General features: G+C 38.9%; 1 protein-coding gene across 1 annotated transcript; it reads right to left on the bottom strand.

Annotated features, from left to right (window-relative positions):
- Positions 1 to 1177: 1177 nt before the first annotated feature.
- Positions 1178 to 8530, bottom strand: LOC139691667 (zinc finger protein 664-like). The gene is made up of 5 exons (XM_071589511.1): positions 8424 to 8530; positions 8154 to 8277; positions 7234 to 7388; positions 6330 to 6786; positions 1178 to 1389 (listed from the first exon to the last, which is right to left on the bottom strand). Exons 1-5 carry the CDS (start codon positions 8463 to 8465, stop codon positions 1178 to 1180), a joined length of 990 nt encoding a protein of 329 aa, XP_071445612.1. The 5' UTR covers positions 8466 to 8530.
- Positions 8531 to 16171: the final 7641 nt, after the last annotated feature.

Genomic DNA, 16171 nt, shown 5'->3' on the forward strand with positions numbered 1-16171 from the left:
TGGCACCCCAACCAATGGTCGAACTGGGGGATGCAAATCTATATGGGTATATGCCCATGATAACAAGGAAGGGCTTCCTTCTACTTCTGGTCCTGGTTACAGTAGCTGCTCTGTTGGCTCCCGTTCCTCGTCTGGCTCTGAGTTATAATTCTGGCCTTTGTTATTTTCATGCATTTCATGCATGGAGAGTTGCAGTGGCAATTGCTACACGCTTGTCACTTGGTATGGGTCCATATCAAGGGTACTATCTCCCACTGTGTTTTATGTACCTGTCACTATTTCCTGTTGGTCAGTTTCATTTACCATTGAGTCACCTGAAGATGAGGAGTCTGTCTCCTACTCCTTGGGGTCTCTGGAACCTTTGAGGAAATCAACAAGGACCCCAGGTTCATTAGCCATCTTGTTCAGATGGCTTGGCACCACAGGGAATGACAGCATGGTCACTGGCATTTGCTCAGTTGTCAAACCTGGCAGAGGAGGAATGTATGCTCCTGCACTATCCTCTGTCCTGAAAGGGCTGCCTTGATATCTGAATATAGACATTCTTGGCTCTTGCTTGTCTGCTGGGCTGTCCTGCCAGCTGGTATAGTTGTTGTGATAGTACTTGTACTACAATGGTGGGCTGCCGCTGGATAGTATTCGAAGGCAGCTGCAGCAGGGTGTTACCCAACATGTCTTGCAATCACATGGCTGTTTCCCAGACATGTGCCTGGACCATAGAAAGTACCCAGATTCAATTGTATACTACATGTTTTACAGTCCCCGGGAGCATCATTCAATCAGCCTCAATGGCTACCAGTAAATCAAACTCGTGCAGGTCATGCCAGGTCAGCTTATATGAACTCCTGCCATTCTTAACTTCATGGCACAGGGTGAGGACCTCATCATTGTCCTCTGGTAGGGTGATCAATGGGTCCGGGCCTTCAGAGCGTAGTGCCACGAACATCTTCTCCAGTGCCATCCTTGGTGCTGGTGGTAGCAGTGTTACTGGTCTTGCTGACTGACCAGGATAGATTTTGATTGCCTAATGGTCTGCATCTCTTGGGATAAGGACTGAAATACTGTCTGCAGGGCTAGAGCTTAAGCAGGTGATCCTGCTCCGCCATGCTCAGTATTGGTAACATTCCTTGGTTCAAGAGATGATGGAGACATGCTTGGCTATGGATGAGATATAAGTCTAACTTCTGGATGCTTTGATTGTCGCCAGATGTCTCGGACTGAAGACTGGTGAGGTCAATTGGTTTAACATGTGCGTGATGGGGTAACCACCAGTAACAATGAAGAGAACTGGAGGCACTCTTCCTCTCTGAACCTTTTTGACCAACTGACCAACTAAATCCTTATGCCACCTATATATCCACTTGGTCCCCAAATCTGAGGCTGAGCAGACTGGATTCACAAGACCCCATAATAATCACTGGGCATTAGGGAGCAGAAGCTACCCACATGGGCTCTAGCCCTGCAGATACAATTTCAGGGCTTATCTGGGTTTTAAGAGGCTATTGGGGGCCAGTTCCTTTCTCTGCTCTGGTTATGGTTTCCCATGAAGACCTGGTACCAAAAACTGCACTGCAGGTACCCGGGACTCGAACCTGGGACCCTCTGGCAGCAGTTCAATGCTCTACCAACTGGACTACAGCAACCCACACCTACATACATACAAATATATATATATATATGTATATATATATATATTTATGTGTATTTTCATATATATATTTATAAGAAAGTAGTTATTGGGGAAAGAATGAAGAGTTTGGTTAGGGGAGTTGTGAGGGGAGAAGATCTATGGGTGGAATAGGAAATTGACAAGGTGGTAGGAGGATATTTAAGTGATGACTGAAAATGGACATGATACAATCTTGGAGGTTTAAATGACTGGAGCACCCAGATGTGTGGCATCTCATGCTTGTAGGTTTTGGCATGTGTTAGTATGTCTACATGAGTGTACATTATTGTATGTTTGTGCTAGTATTACGGTTAGTGTGTTTTTCTCCGCATAGGTGAATGTTTTTGATAGGGTTTTGTTGTGCATATATATGTATATAATCGCATTTGTTACTGTATTTTCGATAATAATTATATGTGTTAGTATTTCCCATCTACCCTGAAATTTTTAAGCATATCATTCTGTTTGAAATGTTGTTAACTCTTTGATAGTTAAGAGATTTGAGAGAAAATGCTGATTTTCATTGGAAAAATTGGCTTATATTACAGCTATATTGTAACGATGAATTACTGAAATAAACCTTAGTCCATAATTTAATGCCTGGTTATGTTGAAACATTATAATAAGTAATACAATTCAGGTAATATCAGAATATAAAATTTCACCTGCGATTTTTGGAGATGGCAATTTTGCACAAAACTTTTCAATTTCTATTTATTCAATTTTAAAATAATATGTACAATATCTCTAAGGATTCTCTTTTACACGTACTTCATTTAGTCAAGACTTCACTGTTGATGAGAATGATTATATTAAATGCTGTCCAGGCTGGCATTACCACTGATCTGAAACAATTGCTTGCCGAAACCAACTTAAGTCCATATTTGAATGACTGGTGGTGTTGACATAACATAAAAGGTAACACAATTCATGTAAAATGAGGATATAAAATCACTATTGCCATTTTTTGAGGGAGAAATTGTACACAAAACTTTAATTGCTATTTATATTACATCAAAATTCTATGTATACTATCAGTAAGGCTCTTAAATCACAGTTACCTTGTTTGATCAACACTTCTTTCTAAATAAGAATTAAAATGGTAATTGAAGACCCCTATCATATGATTTTTCCCAGTTGTATTATTTTCAAAAGATATTTGTTTAAAGCTGGTTACACCTGTCAACTCAAATTAATTTTATTAACCTATGAAGGCAGCGATGCATTTTCAATTAGATGGCCTTTAAGTGTATAATGTGAACATTCCGAAAATATTTATGATATATTTGCAGTACCCACTACTCCTGTAAAGAGTTATTCTATCATAAGTTTGCGAACTTTAAAATTATTTCATTGGTCACATTTTTAAAAGTTTTTTTGCTCCTCAGTTTTCTCTAGGAAACTGTTTGAATCTATTGAGATGTATGTGTAATTCAATAAAAAAGAGTAGGCTGATAGCTAATGCAGATTTGCTAGTAGAACACAAATAATATTAATCTTCCGAAACATTTCTGGTGATATATCTCCTCATCACCCATTTGCAGGTAAAAGGAAAATTCATTCACTTGGCATATTTTCAGAAATGGAAGTATTTGGACCAGTTCTAATGCATTAGAAACACAAGTTCAACAAGGCGCTGTTATGGAATTTAAGTGATGTATATAATTTCTTCATTAGGGATGATCTGTTATTTCCATGGAATTGCAGGAATACAGCTGCTTTAATGAGGAAAAACCTCATTTAGATAAAGAATTTCCTAAGAATATAAAATGGAATGATACAATTGGGTAAGGTGAAATATTCTGTACCTGGCCCATAGTTGGTATTCCAAACCAAGAAAAATTTAGGGTTTCTGTCTGGATACATATGTCCTTAGACCGGTTTCAACTAAATCTCACAAGTAGTTTGTTTACACATATTGTTGCAGTACATGGATAATATATTTCCTGTTGAAATGAATAAACTTAAATTTCTTACAGCCCTAGAATTCTTTAATATGGATGCATTGCTCCCTGAGGAAATTAATCCAAAGTTAACAGAATGTAAAGGGCTCAACTCCTTCAATATGAACCATTCAAAAGTAAGAAGCATAATTCAAACATGATCTTATACCCCTTGGAAATAATCCACTCGAAGGATGGCCATAAGGTGAAGCAATACATAAAACATCAAATGGCCATGTTTTTATTATAAGAAAAGGTGCAAAATGACTTTTACAAGGAATTAGGGATGGGTAATCTCTGGGCAAGGAGAGTGCTGCATTTGCCGAAAGCCATTTACAAGAAAATGTCCAAACAAATTTAGCAGCAATGTTTCAACAATTCAAGAGGAAATTGATCCATTTTTTGCTATGAATTTTCACAAAATATGGGATATGGCTCCCAAGTCTACCACTAGCAAGAAACAAAACATTCATCAAAGCATTGAATGAAAACCAGTTTTAGTGCCAAAGATACCCAAATAGTAAAATCTGGTTTGGCAAAGCACCTTTATATCCAATCCCATTCGGAACCCAAAATTTTGAATTTCTAGATATGTGAACCTTCTAGGTAGTCCTTCTATTTCCCCTTCTTCCATCAAGAGATGGTTCTCATGACAGAAATACTACAATGTCACTTTATCCTAAAGGCAAATTCCACAGGTAACATCGTTCCAATGCCTATTTTGGTGCAGAGACAGAACCTTTAAAGTCCTAACATCCCAACCCACTTTCTTTATAATGAAGTCCGCAATACAATCGCCAGAGTTGTACAGAAAACTGGGGATTGCAATTGCAGCGTTCTATTCTTGACATACATTAGAACTTACATAGATACACCTTAATTTCCTCCAAACTAAATGCAGTGTGATTAAAGATGGATATTAGCTAAGTGCAAAACATTTTTGTTGCAAAATTTCAACTGATTCAAGAGGAAGCAAATCTATTTTGTGCTACAATTTAATAAAATTAATAACTTTTGGTCCAGCACAAAATGCATCAAAACAGCAGATAAACAAAGTTTTTAAAGCCTGTATTTTGGCAGTAAGAAAACCAAAATCAAATGCTTCCAGTTTGGCAAAGGGAATTTATCTCCAAACCCAGTTATTCAAACCCTTATAATGAATAATTTATATAGGAGAAATGAGGTAATCTAGCTCAAAATGTTTAGATAGGTAAAATTTCTCATCGACCCCCCTTTTTTCAGCTCTTCCATAAATACAGGGTGTTCCGGACTGAAATACCTCAATTTCTCATTACTGTGAATAAAACTTCAGCAGAATGTAACTGGGTCCTAATCACTATTTTTGTGCACAACCAGGTACTCCAAACTCTTAAAATCCTAAGGATGACATCTGCAATGCATTCTCCAAGATCATCCACCAAGAACCAGGGAATACCTTCAATGCATTCCAGTATTAACATAGGGGCATCTATGTAAATATACCTTTACTTCCTCCTAACCAAATACTGTTTGATAAAGACAGATGCCTTGTTTCATCTTACTTTCATAGGTATCATGCAACAATTCATTCTGCACCAATAAACATTCGTCAACAAACCATGCCCAACTTTGCATATTTTTTCTTCAGCAACATTCTAAACATCGAAACCAGCCCACCTTAGGCTTTCCACACTTACTAAAGGGCCGAAGAGAAAACATACATTCCAATGTCTCGTTGACAATAAAATTTCTTTTTTCTCTTGGACAACCAACTTTGCAATATCTTTATCTCATCATCGTATTCCTCAAGGAAATAAAAAGCAGGTATATTTCTAAGCAAAAAGGCATGAGGCAAGTGTTTTGGCTTGTACAAACTGAACTTAGTAGATAGTACTGAAATGAACTTATTAATAACTATCCTAGCATGATTGATGTACAAATAGATGAAATATATATATATATATATATATATATATATAAGCCTTAAAATTGATTTAACGTTTAGAAGATCCAAAATTGAAAAAAATATAGGTATGTTTGAGTTAATGATGAATTAGAAGATTAACATGTAAACAATTATGAAATTATAATTCTGGTTGATATGGTTTCTTCTTAGATTAATGTTATCATGATGTCCATAATCATGCAGAGATTTTCAACTTTATCAATTATTTTTTATTTAAAAAATTATATAAAACAGGACAATGTCACTGTTAAAGAGTTATAATTTGTTTTACAATTGGTTTTTCCAGAGTGCAAGTGAATATTTGGGAAGAGTTAAAGAATAACAAATAATTCTCAGCAGTTTAATGCACTTAATACACAATTTTATGTAGCCTAAGCACTCTTCTATTCACAATGCTCCAGGTATTAACATATCTTACATTTTTATGATCATTTTGCAGAGTGTGTCATCATGTGCGATATTAGACGACTACGCTGAATGAATGCCTTTGAAAACATATGGCACTTGTGTGGCTTTTCTCCAGTGTGTGTCAGCATGTGCCTCTTTAGTTGACTACTCTGAATGAATGCTTTCAAACACATTGTGCACTTGATAGGCTTTTCTCCAGTGTGTGTCATTATGTGTGCCTTCAGTTCGCCATTCTGGGTGAATGCTTTTGGGCAGATGTTGCATTTGTGTGGTTTCTCCCCAGTGTGTGTCAACATGTGCCTCTTTAGATGACTACTTAGAATAAATGCTTTTGAGCACAGGCTGCACGAGTGCAGGTTTTCACCAGTGTGTGTCTTTATGTGTGACTTTAGTTCAACACTTTGGATGAAAGCTTTTGAACAGATGTTGCACTTGTATGGCTTTTCCCCCGTGTGTTTCAACATGTGCCTCTTTAGTTGAGTACTTATAATGAATGCTTTTGAACACAGGCTGCACGGGTGTGGCCTTTCACCGGTGTGTGTCTTTATGTGTGACTTAAGTCCACCACTCTGGGTGAATGCTTTTGAACAGATTTTGCACTTGTGAGGCCTTACACCAGTGTGTGTCAGTATGTGCTTCTTTTGATTACCGCTAAAAGCAAAGGCTTTTGAACAAAAGTCACACTTGTATGGCTTTTCACCAGTGTGTGTAATCATGTGTAAATTTAGGTTACCTCTGGAAGTGAATCCTTTTGAACAGACTTTACACTTGTGTGGTTTTTCACCAGTATGTATCATCATGTGTGACTTTAGATGACTTTTCTGAAAGAATGCCTTTGAACAGATGTTGCATTTGTATGGCTTTTCGCCAGCATGTGTCAACATATGACCCTTTAGACAACTTCTTGTAGCAAATGGTTTGGAACAAATATTACACTTGTGTTGTTTTTCACCAGTGTGTGTTAGCATGTGCCTTTTTAAGTGACTCTTGGTAATAAATGTTTTGGAACAGATCTCACATCTGTGTGGCCTTTCTACAGTATGTGTCCGAATGTGCCTCTGTAAAAGTATCTTTCCAGCTAAAACTTTTGAACACAATGCACATTTGAATGGCCTTTGCCCAGTGTGCGTTGACATGTGAATTTTCAGTTTACTGAAATTTAGAAAGTTTTTGGAGCAGAAATCACATTGGTGCATCTTCTTAAGAGCATGCACTAATTTGACATGACTTGCAAGGTCATGTTTTCTCTTAAATACCTCCAAACAAACATCACACTTGAATTGCATCACCTTGTTAAGGTGCACATGCATTACATGATCTTTGAGAAGGTCCCTTTGTTCAAATACCTTGTTGCAAATTTTACACACATTCAGTTGAGTGGATGAAGCATCTTCTCCTGCATCATCCTGTTTTTGGTGTTTATCTGAAAGATTTGAAGTATAAGTAGATATTCATTAAAAAGGTGCATACATTTATACAATCATACATCTACTCTTGCCTGTACATACTCATCAGTCTAAATATGTATGTTAGCAATGTCAGTTGCAATAAAATCCCAGGAACAAAGCATCTGTCTTCACTTATTGCTGATCTGAATTAGGCCTTTTAGCACTTTGTCTTTTACCTTCATCAGAGTCAAAGTTGCTGTTGTTTCAAACAAAAGCAAGAAATACTTTACTAAGAAATAATAGACATCAAAAACCAAAGAAAATAGTTTAACTGTAAATAATGGACATGTAAAAACAACAAATGAATGGCATTGACATCTTTCACATGATATTTAGATCTTACTTAGGATAAAACATAAGATATTGAAATGGAAAATGGTTGATTTTGGTTAAATCATTATAATTCTAAACTGATAACATCTAAAATCAGAATAACCAAGCAAAATTAAGGCATGGCTTGAAAACACAGCAAAATTAATTAAAGATCTAGTCTGAGTAGCTATATAAATAATACTAAATACATTAATAAATAATTGCAAATTGATGATAACATTATCATCTTTTTTGCAGTTTATTATAATATTTTAAATGGCCTTTCAGTTATATTTAATACAATTTTCAAAAGTTAATGCAGTTTTTCACAATACATTAGAAGTACTGCAGGGGTTAATCACCAATAGTTCTTTACACCAGAAATAAGCTAAGATGAAGGGATAGCACAGTCCTTCAGCTTTCCTTACCTTCTTCCTGCAATACCTTCTCTCCCAGTCTTACTTTCATCTGAGGTATATCGGCATCACAATCATCGTTTATCTCCACTTCCTCCTCAGAGGGCATATTTACTTCTGCATTTGCCAAATGATCCTGCAAGATCAAAGAAAAAATATTACAGATTTTCAGGATATGCATGAAAAATGTTTTAAAAACATATTATTTTAAAAATTAAGATTAAAGAATTGTTAACTTGTACACATTATATTAATATATAAAAATAGTATTTTAGCTGATACCTCTTCAAAAAAAATTTTTTTCTTCAAACAATTGACTTGCATTGGTTAGGCTGATATGATTGATATATGCAGAGATTATGAAAGACTTGCTGGGAAGTTGTGTCAGCCTGTTCTGTTAAGAAATACAAAAGAAGTAACCGCTTACAACTCTACACAGTAAAAAACTTCAAACCTTTTTCTTTAAAAAAATAAAATGTGAGAAACAGAAATGCCTCTTGAGACTTGGCTTCAGCCTTATTGAACAGATATTAAGAACCCATCAACTGAGGCTGTGCACTTTGCCAACTAGTGCTAACTTCATATGCATTATTATTTTGTTTAGGTAGTCAGCAGTTAAGTTAGATTATGGATGGACATAACTACCAAATAGGTATTTTTGCAACTGCTAACAAAACAAAATCAAGTGACAAACTTTACATTATCTCAGTCTTCATCTCTGAGTACTTTTTCCCTTTACCCCATCCAAAATTCTTATCTTGTTCCTGCCCTTTCCTCACTTGACTAGCATTCTCCCTTTTATTACAGTTTTTAGGCTCCTATTGCCAGTCAATATGGCTTTCCTCCAATTTTTGCTGCCTTTATAGGATTTTTGGACAAACCTATACCTTTGCCCACAATCTCTAGCACTTCCTGATTTGTTTTCTATTTGGTCAATTACATTTTCTCTATCCTTTTATATACCCTCATTTCAAAAGCCTTCAATCTACTTCTCTAAATGTCCTATACCAAATTTGAACCAGTCTTTTCTTTACATCTTTACTCCACATCCCTGACATTAACTCCTTCCTTGTTATTGCCTCATTTCCTAGTGCAGGTTTTCTCCTTACCTCACTGCTGCATTGACAGTATTGGTACTGAACACAATCTAGATCAGTAAACACTAGTTTTTGCCCTCCTTTTTTTTCTTTTCTTCAAAATTCTACAATTTTTTTGATTAATTTTGATTCTTATTCCATAGCTATGATATAATTCACAACCCTGCCTTACATCTCTTCCTAGCACTGCCCAACATGACCCTCTGTTCTTCACTTACACCTTCCAAGTCTGAGATATATGCAGGTTAATGATTAGCCTCCTGCTTATTCTATCTTTTCTTATTTTCTACATTTACTCATTAGTTCATCTTAATTCACTCTATCAAATGAGCTTTTGAAATCAAAAAAGATAGGTACACACTGATTGTAATCTAAATTTTTCTTGATTAGTGTTCTCATTCCTTCAAAAGCATTCAGCATGCCTCTCCCTTTCCTGAACCCACACTAAAAATCCCCTGAGTAATTATTTGCCCGAATCTATCTTTTTATCGACAATACAAAGAACCACTTTAGATAGGAAGTATTTCAAACTTATTGTTCTGTAATCTTCATATGATGTGACCTTTAATTTGTTTGGAAAGGAATTAAAACTTATCACAAAGTCTCTCAGCCAATATAAATCAGTCCATTATTCTCATATCTACCAAAAAATTTTGGTAATTCTGCAAACATATTGTCTACCCTTAATACCTTATTTAACTTAATCTGCTATTAAGCCCTTTTTATGTCATCATTGGATATGCCTGGACCTAAGCCATCTTCTTCACTGTCATCTTACTTTTCTATGCTTAAGCTTGGTGACCATAGTTCTTAACCATTCAGTTCTTTGTATATTCTTTCCAAGTTTCTTGGATATTTTCTTTGTCTTAGCTTTTTTTATCTGAGTCAAGTTCTAACTGTATGTTACCATGTTGGCCGAAGTTCTTTAACAGACAGGTTTTCCCATTATTCCTTTCAATTCTCTTGGATCTTTTCTATGTCAGCTATAATCTTACACAACTTATCTTTAATTGCTACCATAGATCTTTCCCTCTTACTTTCTGATAATGATTTTACCTTCTTAAATAGTACTCAGCGGACTTATCATATTCTTGCATAATCCTGAGAACCCTCATTTCATATGCTACCAATAATTCAGAGTACCAATTACCTCCAAATATAACGAGTAGAGTCAACCCCAGCCGTACTCTAATGAATGAGCAAAGGATGGGTGGAGGAAATTAGAAGTAAATCAATAAATAATATAAAAATAAATAACTGAATATAAAACAATAAGAAATACAATAAATAAACTAAAAATAATTGAAATTATTGGAAACAGTAAACAGTTAGAATGATGAAATGGAAGACTAAATAAATCACGCACTATCTAGCTTGGGCTATATATAATTGATACTTGCTAGTCAGATGCACTCACACTCTATAAGGTGTTATGAGACATTTCTCTCTGCATCAGGGGCACACTAATCACACAAAGGGAAATAAAATGAAAAATTATTACAAATGGAAAATAATTACATACTCTCATGTTTGGATGTATTATATAGCATATATCCCTGCTAGTATCAAGCACTTACATTCAATCAGGGCTTAGGAGAAATTCCCTCTGCACCACTGGCCCGTAAGTCATAAGGAATGTAATTATTAAAAAAAATTATAAACTTTATGGATTTGATGTACCATATAGCATTGATCCTTGCTTGTAGCATGAACTCACAATCTAACAGGGTTTACAAGAGGTTTCCCTCTCCATAGAGGGCCCACTAATTACACTATTATTAGTGAAATAAAATTTAAAATTAAAATAAATAAAAAGTAATCACCAACCCTCTAGCTTGGATGTGCTATATAGCCTAAATCCTTGATAGTCTCAAGAATCACATTCTATCAGGGCTTACAAGAGATTTTCCCTGAAACAGTGGCCCATCAGTCACACATAATATAAAAATAAAACAAAAATGATTACAAACTATCTAGCTTGGATGTACTAAGCAGCATTCATCCTTACTTGTTGCTTGCACTTACACTATAGCAGGGCTAACAAGAGGTTTCTCTCTCCGTCAGGGGTTCAATAATCACACCTAATGGATTAAAATTAAAAATTGTAACAAATGAAAAATAATCACCTACCCTCTAGCTTTGATGTACTATATAGCATTCAATCAGGTCTTATAAGAGGTTCCCTCTGCACCACTGGCCTATCAGTCACACATAGTATAATAATAATAAAAGCAAAATAATCACACACTCTACAGCTTGGATATACTAAGCAGCATTGATCCCTGCTTGTCGCATGCACTCATACTATCAGGGCTTACGAGAGGTTTCTCTCTGCACCAGAGGCCTGCCAATCACCCACTTGCTTGGATAAGCAAAGATGCCTTAATCCTTCCAAAAATGACTCACAGGTCAACGGTGGAATCTCACCTGACATTTATACTGACTGGTACTTTGTGAAAAGGTAAGGGGAGTGCCCCGAGGCTCTTGCATAGTAACACCTCGGAGGACATATTCAAGTCAGATGAGAGGAAGTGCAAAAACAGTAGTCAGTTGGCTTTATGATGCGGCATGAGAAAGGTATGACTCAAGTATTATGAAGCTGCTTACAAGGATAAAAAACATGATTGATTGTCAAGGCAACTTTCAATCTTCAGGCTTTCTTAAGGTTTAAACAAAGTTGAGAATACATTTCTTTTTCCATAATAAGCAATGCAAGACCTTACTTTTTGAAGGGTCTTTGAAAAATGCAGTTAATATGCATGACTATAGCTCATGCATATGACAATCTAATAATGGATTAACTTGAACATAAGTTCTCTCATCAAAGTAATACTCAAACCATACTGTCATGTCTTTTTCTTCTTCTTTTTCACATTATCTTTCAATTAATCTACCTGTGACTGGAATATAACTTTCCAAGCTATCAACATTCACACCTAGAAAAATAATTTTAACAATCTGAACGAAACTTACCAACTATCAACAATAAATTTATTTAAACTGTCGCCAACCATGACATACAAAATCCTTCATCCCCTTCTCACTTTGTCAGTGGCTTTTGTTTCTACAAGAACACCCCCACCAAATAAAAATACACCGACCAGCTACTTCACCGTGTCAGAAAAAGTGGGAAACCTGAAAAACTGCTGAATAGTAACATTCTCAAACCTTCATCCCAATACACTCCTCTTTTTGAACCTGTGACGTTGCGCTTGGCGCAGCGTCACTTGCCCAGTTCGAATACGCGCGCCTCTCTCGCGAGCCGTAGAACGGCGGGGCGCTATCTGTGGGCGCCGACAATGTATGTAAGAAAAAAGAAGAGCGGAGCGCGCCGCGCACGGAGAGTGCCGGCCAACACGTGGTAAGGAGAGTTCGTTGTGAGATGTCCGAGAGAGAAGGTCGTGTGCTATCATCGTCGAGTCACCGACAGCCTGCGAACACCGGGGGTGCGCGTGCCAGCAACCGACCTCGCCGTGTGGGCCCCCCGCAGGCCCTGACCGGAACATCGGGAGCCAGCAGTCGACAGCGAGGCGGCCATCTTCGGCGGCAGCCGAGCGGCCACCCAACATCATGGGCCAGCAGGCGTCGGCACCGCGCGTCATGTTTGCTTGGGAGCACCCACACCTTTTCTTGTGATAATAAATAGTTCTTGTGAAGTTTACTCGTCGTAGTCCATTTTTATGCGCCTCCTTGCGTCCCTCGTGATTTCAGCTGAAGAGCCGCTGCCCACCCCGGGGCACATCAAAGGTGAGCGAGCCCTCCCCTGGCACGAGGAGTGTGATGGGCCAGGTGACAGCCAGCGGCGTGACTCTGCGGCTAGCCATGCGGCTAGCCTGGCGCCCTCAAAACAAGTAGAGTCGCGGCCTCCCTTGTCTCGCGGTATCGGGGAAAATTTATCTATGAATTAAATACCGCGTCACAAATGGCGCCCAACGTGGGGCAGCCTTTCTATTGTTGTGCGAGAAAAGTGACAATTATATTTCGAGAGTGCGCATGAGGCGCGAGTGCAAAATGGCGTCGCGTCGGCCTTGACGAGGCAACAATGGTGTGAAGGAGAGCAAGCGGAGTGATACCGGCATGGTGTGCATAGCGTGTGTGTGAGTGGGAACAATGCGTGATTAACATCGCGTGAGCGCCAGTTATTACGTACAGCTCTTTCGCGAGCGGTATACAATTTTTCTATTTGATTTATAAATTAGTCCTTTTTTTTCGGTATACATTTTCATGAAATTAAAAAAATTTAAAATTCTTTGTGAGGGAAGCAGTAAATAAGAGATTATAATTTCTACTCAATCTTTTGTCCTTGAATGTGGTTTGTGCGGTTGCTTTGAGTGGTTGCTTGGCGTTGAGGGTGGGATGAAAGCTGTGAACATTCCCGAGGCGACTTGTTTCCAGTTAAGTTGCGGAGGGACGATTGGTTTCGAAGATTAACTACTATTATTGGCGTGAGGGGAGCTCCGTGCATGGCCACGTATCCCCAGAGTGGCAGAGGATCCTTTGAAAAGAGGAAGTGGAGTTTGTAATTTTTGAATTTTAAGGTTAAGTGGGGCAAATCCTTTAATTATTCAATAGGTTAAGAATTTTCTTCTTCCTAATTTACAATGGAGGGTGACACTGGATTTTTGGCGAGATATCAGAGAGATATGAGGGCACTGCTACGGCATTCAGCGGTAAAGGCAGAATTTGAAATAATTAAGCAAATGAGTGAAGAAGAGGTGGAAAATGAGTTGTCAAGTAAAGGACACTCCTTGGTAGGGCCACTCTTAGTGCGCAAAGAGCGATTATTGCGGGCTAAGCTTCTTTTGGCACAACCACGATTAGGAACACCATGGTCCAAAGAATTAGACGAGGATGTGCAGCCTGACGATGTAACCCTCTCAGGAGCTCTACACGCCTTAAACTGGGACGAAGACCTAGAGGCAGGATGGAAAATGAAAGGAGCATGCAGTAAGGGGCATAAAAAGAAGCACATCGAGACGGAGAAAGTTGCCGCAAGCGACGGAGAAATTAATGAGGAACTGAACCCCATTCAGACCATTACAGCAAACGCAGCGGGAGGCCCTCAGCCCAAACTGCCGCTGATGGACTCATATGATTTTCCGCCGTTGGGGGAAAGGAGAGAAGCGTCAGATTTGACCAGAGAAAAGGAAAAACTGCGCATTCTGCCTTCGGAAGCGAAATCAAATCAGAAAGAGATACCAGTACAGAGCGACCGCAACTCTGAGGAAATAAAGGAGTTGCGGAGTCAATTGCAACAGCAGAACGAGATGATCAACAACCTGACGGATGAAATTAGCCGAATTTTACAAAAATTGGGCAGTGAGAAGAACGATAAGGAAGTGAACTTGAGAAAGGGTTCCAAGAAAAAGTATCGGAGGGAAATAACATCCACTTTGTCATCTTCTTCAGAGTCGGAGGTAACGAGCGGGTCGTTATCTACTGACAGCAGTGATGACTCGGACGATACATCAGGGAACGATGGACATAGACAGAGCATCAGCTCTGAGTTAGGAAGGGCCAGTGCTCCGAGAAAATTGGCATCTAAATCCAAGAGACATCGTACGAGCTCGTCACGCTCAGCTGAGATCTCGCAAAGATGCATAAAGGCGTTCCAGAGTTGGAAGCTTGAATTTCGAGGAGACGGCAATTCAAAGGCAAGAGAGTACCTCCAGAAGTTGGGAAACATCAGAGCCAGCACTAATGCCTCGGATAGCGATATCTTGAAGGTTTTGCCGTTTACTCTTCGAGATACCGCTTACCACTGGTATGCGGCCACGGAGGAGTACATCAAAGACTGGAATGACTTTCAACGACGATTTAAACAGAGATTCGTCGAAGAGTGGGACGAAGAGCAAGTGATGAGGGAAATTACCAATAGAACCCAAGGGAGGAAGGAGAAGTTAGCAGAATTTATAGGAAATTTACAACATCTTTCTAAATATTTGAAGAAACCGTTGTCAGAGAGGAAACTGCTCAAGGTCATATTGAGCAATCTACTTCCAGAATATCGAAATGAGATAAAGGATCGACGCCTTAAGACGTTGGATGAGCTGATGGATTGTGGTCAGAAGTATGAAAGAAGAATGGCAATCAATGCTCGTTATCATGATCCTATGCCAGCTAGCGAGTCGCTAATCACGACTGGCGCTTATGTGAGGAAAGGAGAAGAGCAAGAATCAAGAAAACTAGCGAAAGTAGGGGCCCTGGGGAGCAATGTGGAGGAAATGAATAAGAAGACCAGCGAACTTCAACCCAATGAGGTCAAGAAAAAGTCCATTACGGACGGAGGAGGGAGAATACCGCCCACCATGGGGAAAAATGGCGAGCTGTCCTCTCCGAGAGTGGTCACGCCCAGCTCCTCTGGGGCAGGTTACAATGGCCGATGGGACAACCGGGCCATGACGAGACCTACGTGGTCTAGGCCTTCACAGGCGAGAGACCAGGGACCGGACTTTGACGGAGCTTGTTATTCCTGCGGAGAGTCGGGACATAGGGCAAATGCGTGCCCGAGAGTCCAGTGTTTCAGCTGTGGCGCAAGAGGGCATATCAGTGTCAATTGCCCCAGTCGACCTGGAAGGACACAAGAAAAGTGCCAACTTTGCGGCAAGGTCGGCTTATTGGCAATTAATTGCCCTAATTGCAAACACCTGTTTACTCGGCAGGAAAACGGACAAGCGGGGAGTCGCCTAGCCCAAGCGGCTTCCCCGCAAACCAATCCGTCGAACACGAAACGGCTGAATTAGATCTAGATAATCATAGGAATAAGTCGATTAGCTTAGGAAATGGTGATTCGATTTTGGAAAAGCCGAGTTGGACAGCCAAATTCTGCGAACCAAATTCGATCAAGGAAGATGTAAATAGTGGAATAAAGGATTGTATAGGGAAAGGAAGGGAGATAAACTCAGATGGGCCAGATGAAACATCTGCTCCTGG

This window comes from Hetaerina americana, unplaced genomic scaffold, assembly GCF_022747635.1.
Source record: "Hetaerina americana unplaced genomic scaffold, ioHetAmer1.1.p SCAF_39, whole genome shotgun sequence".
NCBI classification, from domain to species: domain Eukaryota; kingdom Metazoa; phylum Arthropoda; class Insecta; order Odonata; family Calopterygidae; genus Hetaerina; species Hetaerina americana.

Bases quoted from the DNA above. Each gene is read 5' to 3' on its own strand.
- LOC139691667 (XM_071589511.1), bottom strand. From the start codon at position 8,465: ATGCAAGTCAATTGTTTGAAGAAAAAAATTTTTTTTGAAGAG. The intron at 8,278-8,423 runs GTATCAGCTAAA...TTGATCTTGCAG, and splicing joins AAAAAATTTTTTTTGAAGAG to GATCATTTGGCAAATGCAGA. The intron at 7,389-8,153 runs GTAAGGAAAGCT...CAAATCTTTCAG, and splicing joins GAAGGTATTGCAGGAAGAAG to ATAAACACCAAAAACAGGAT.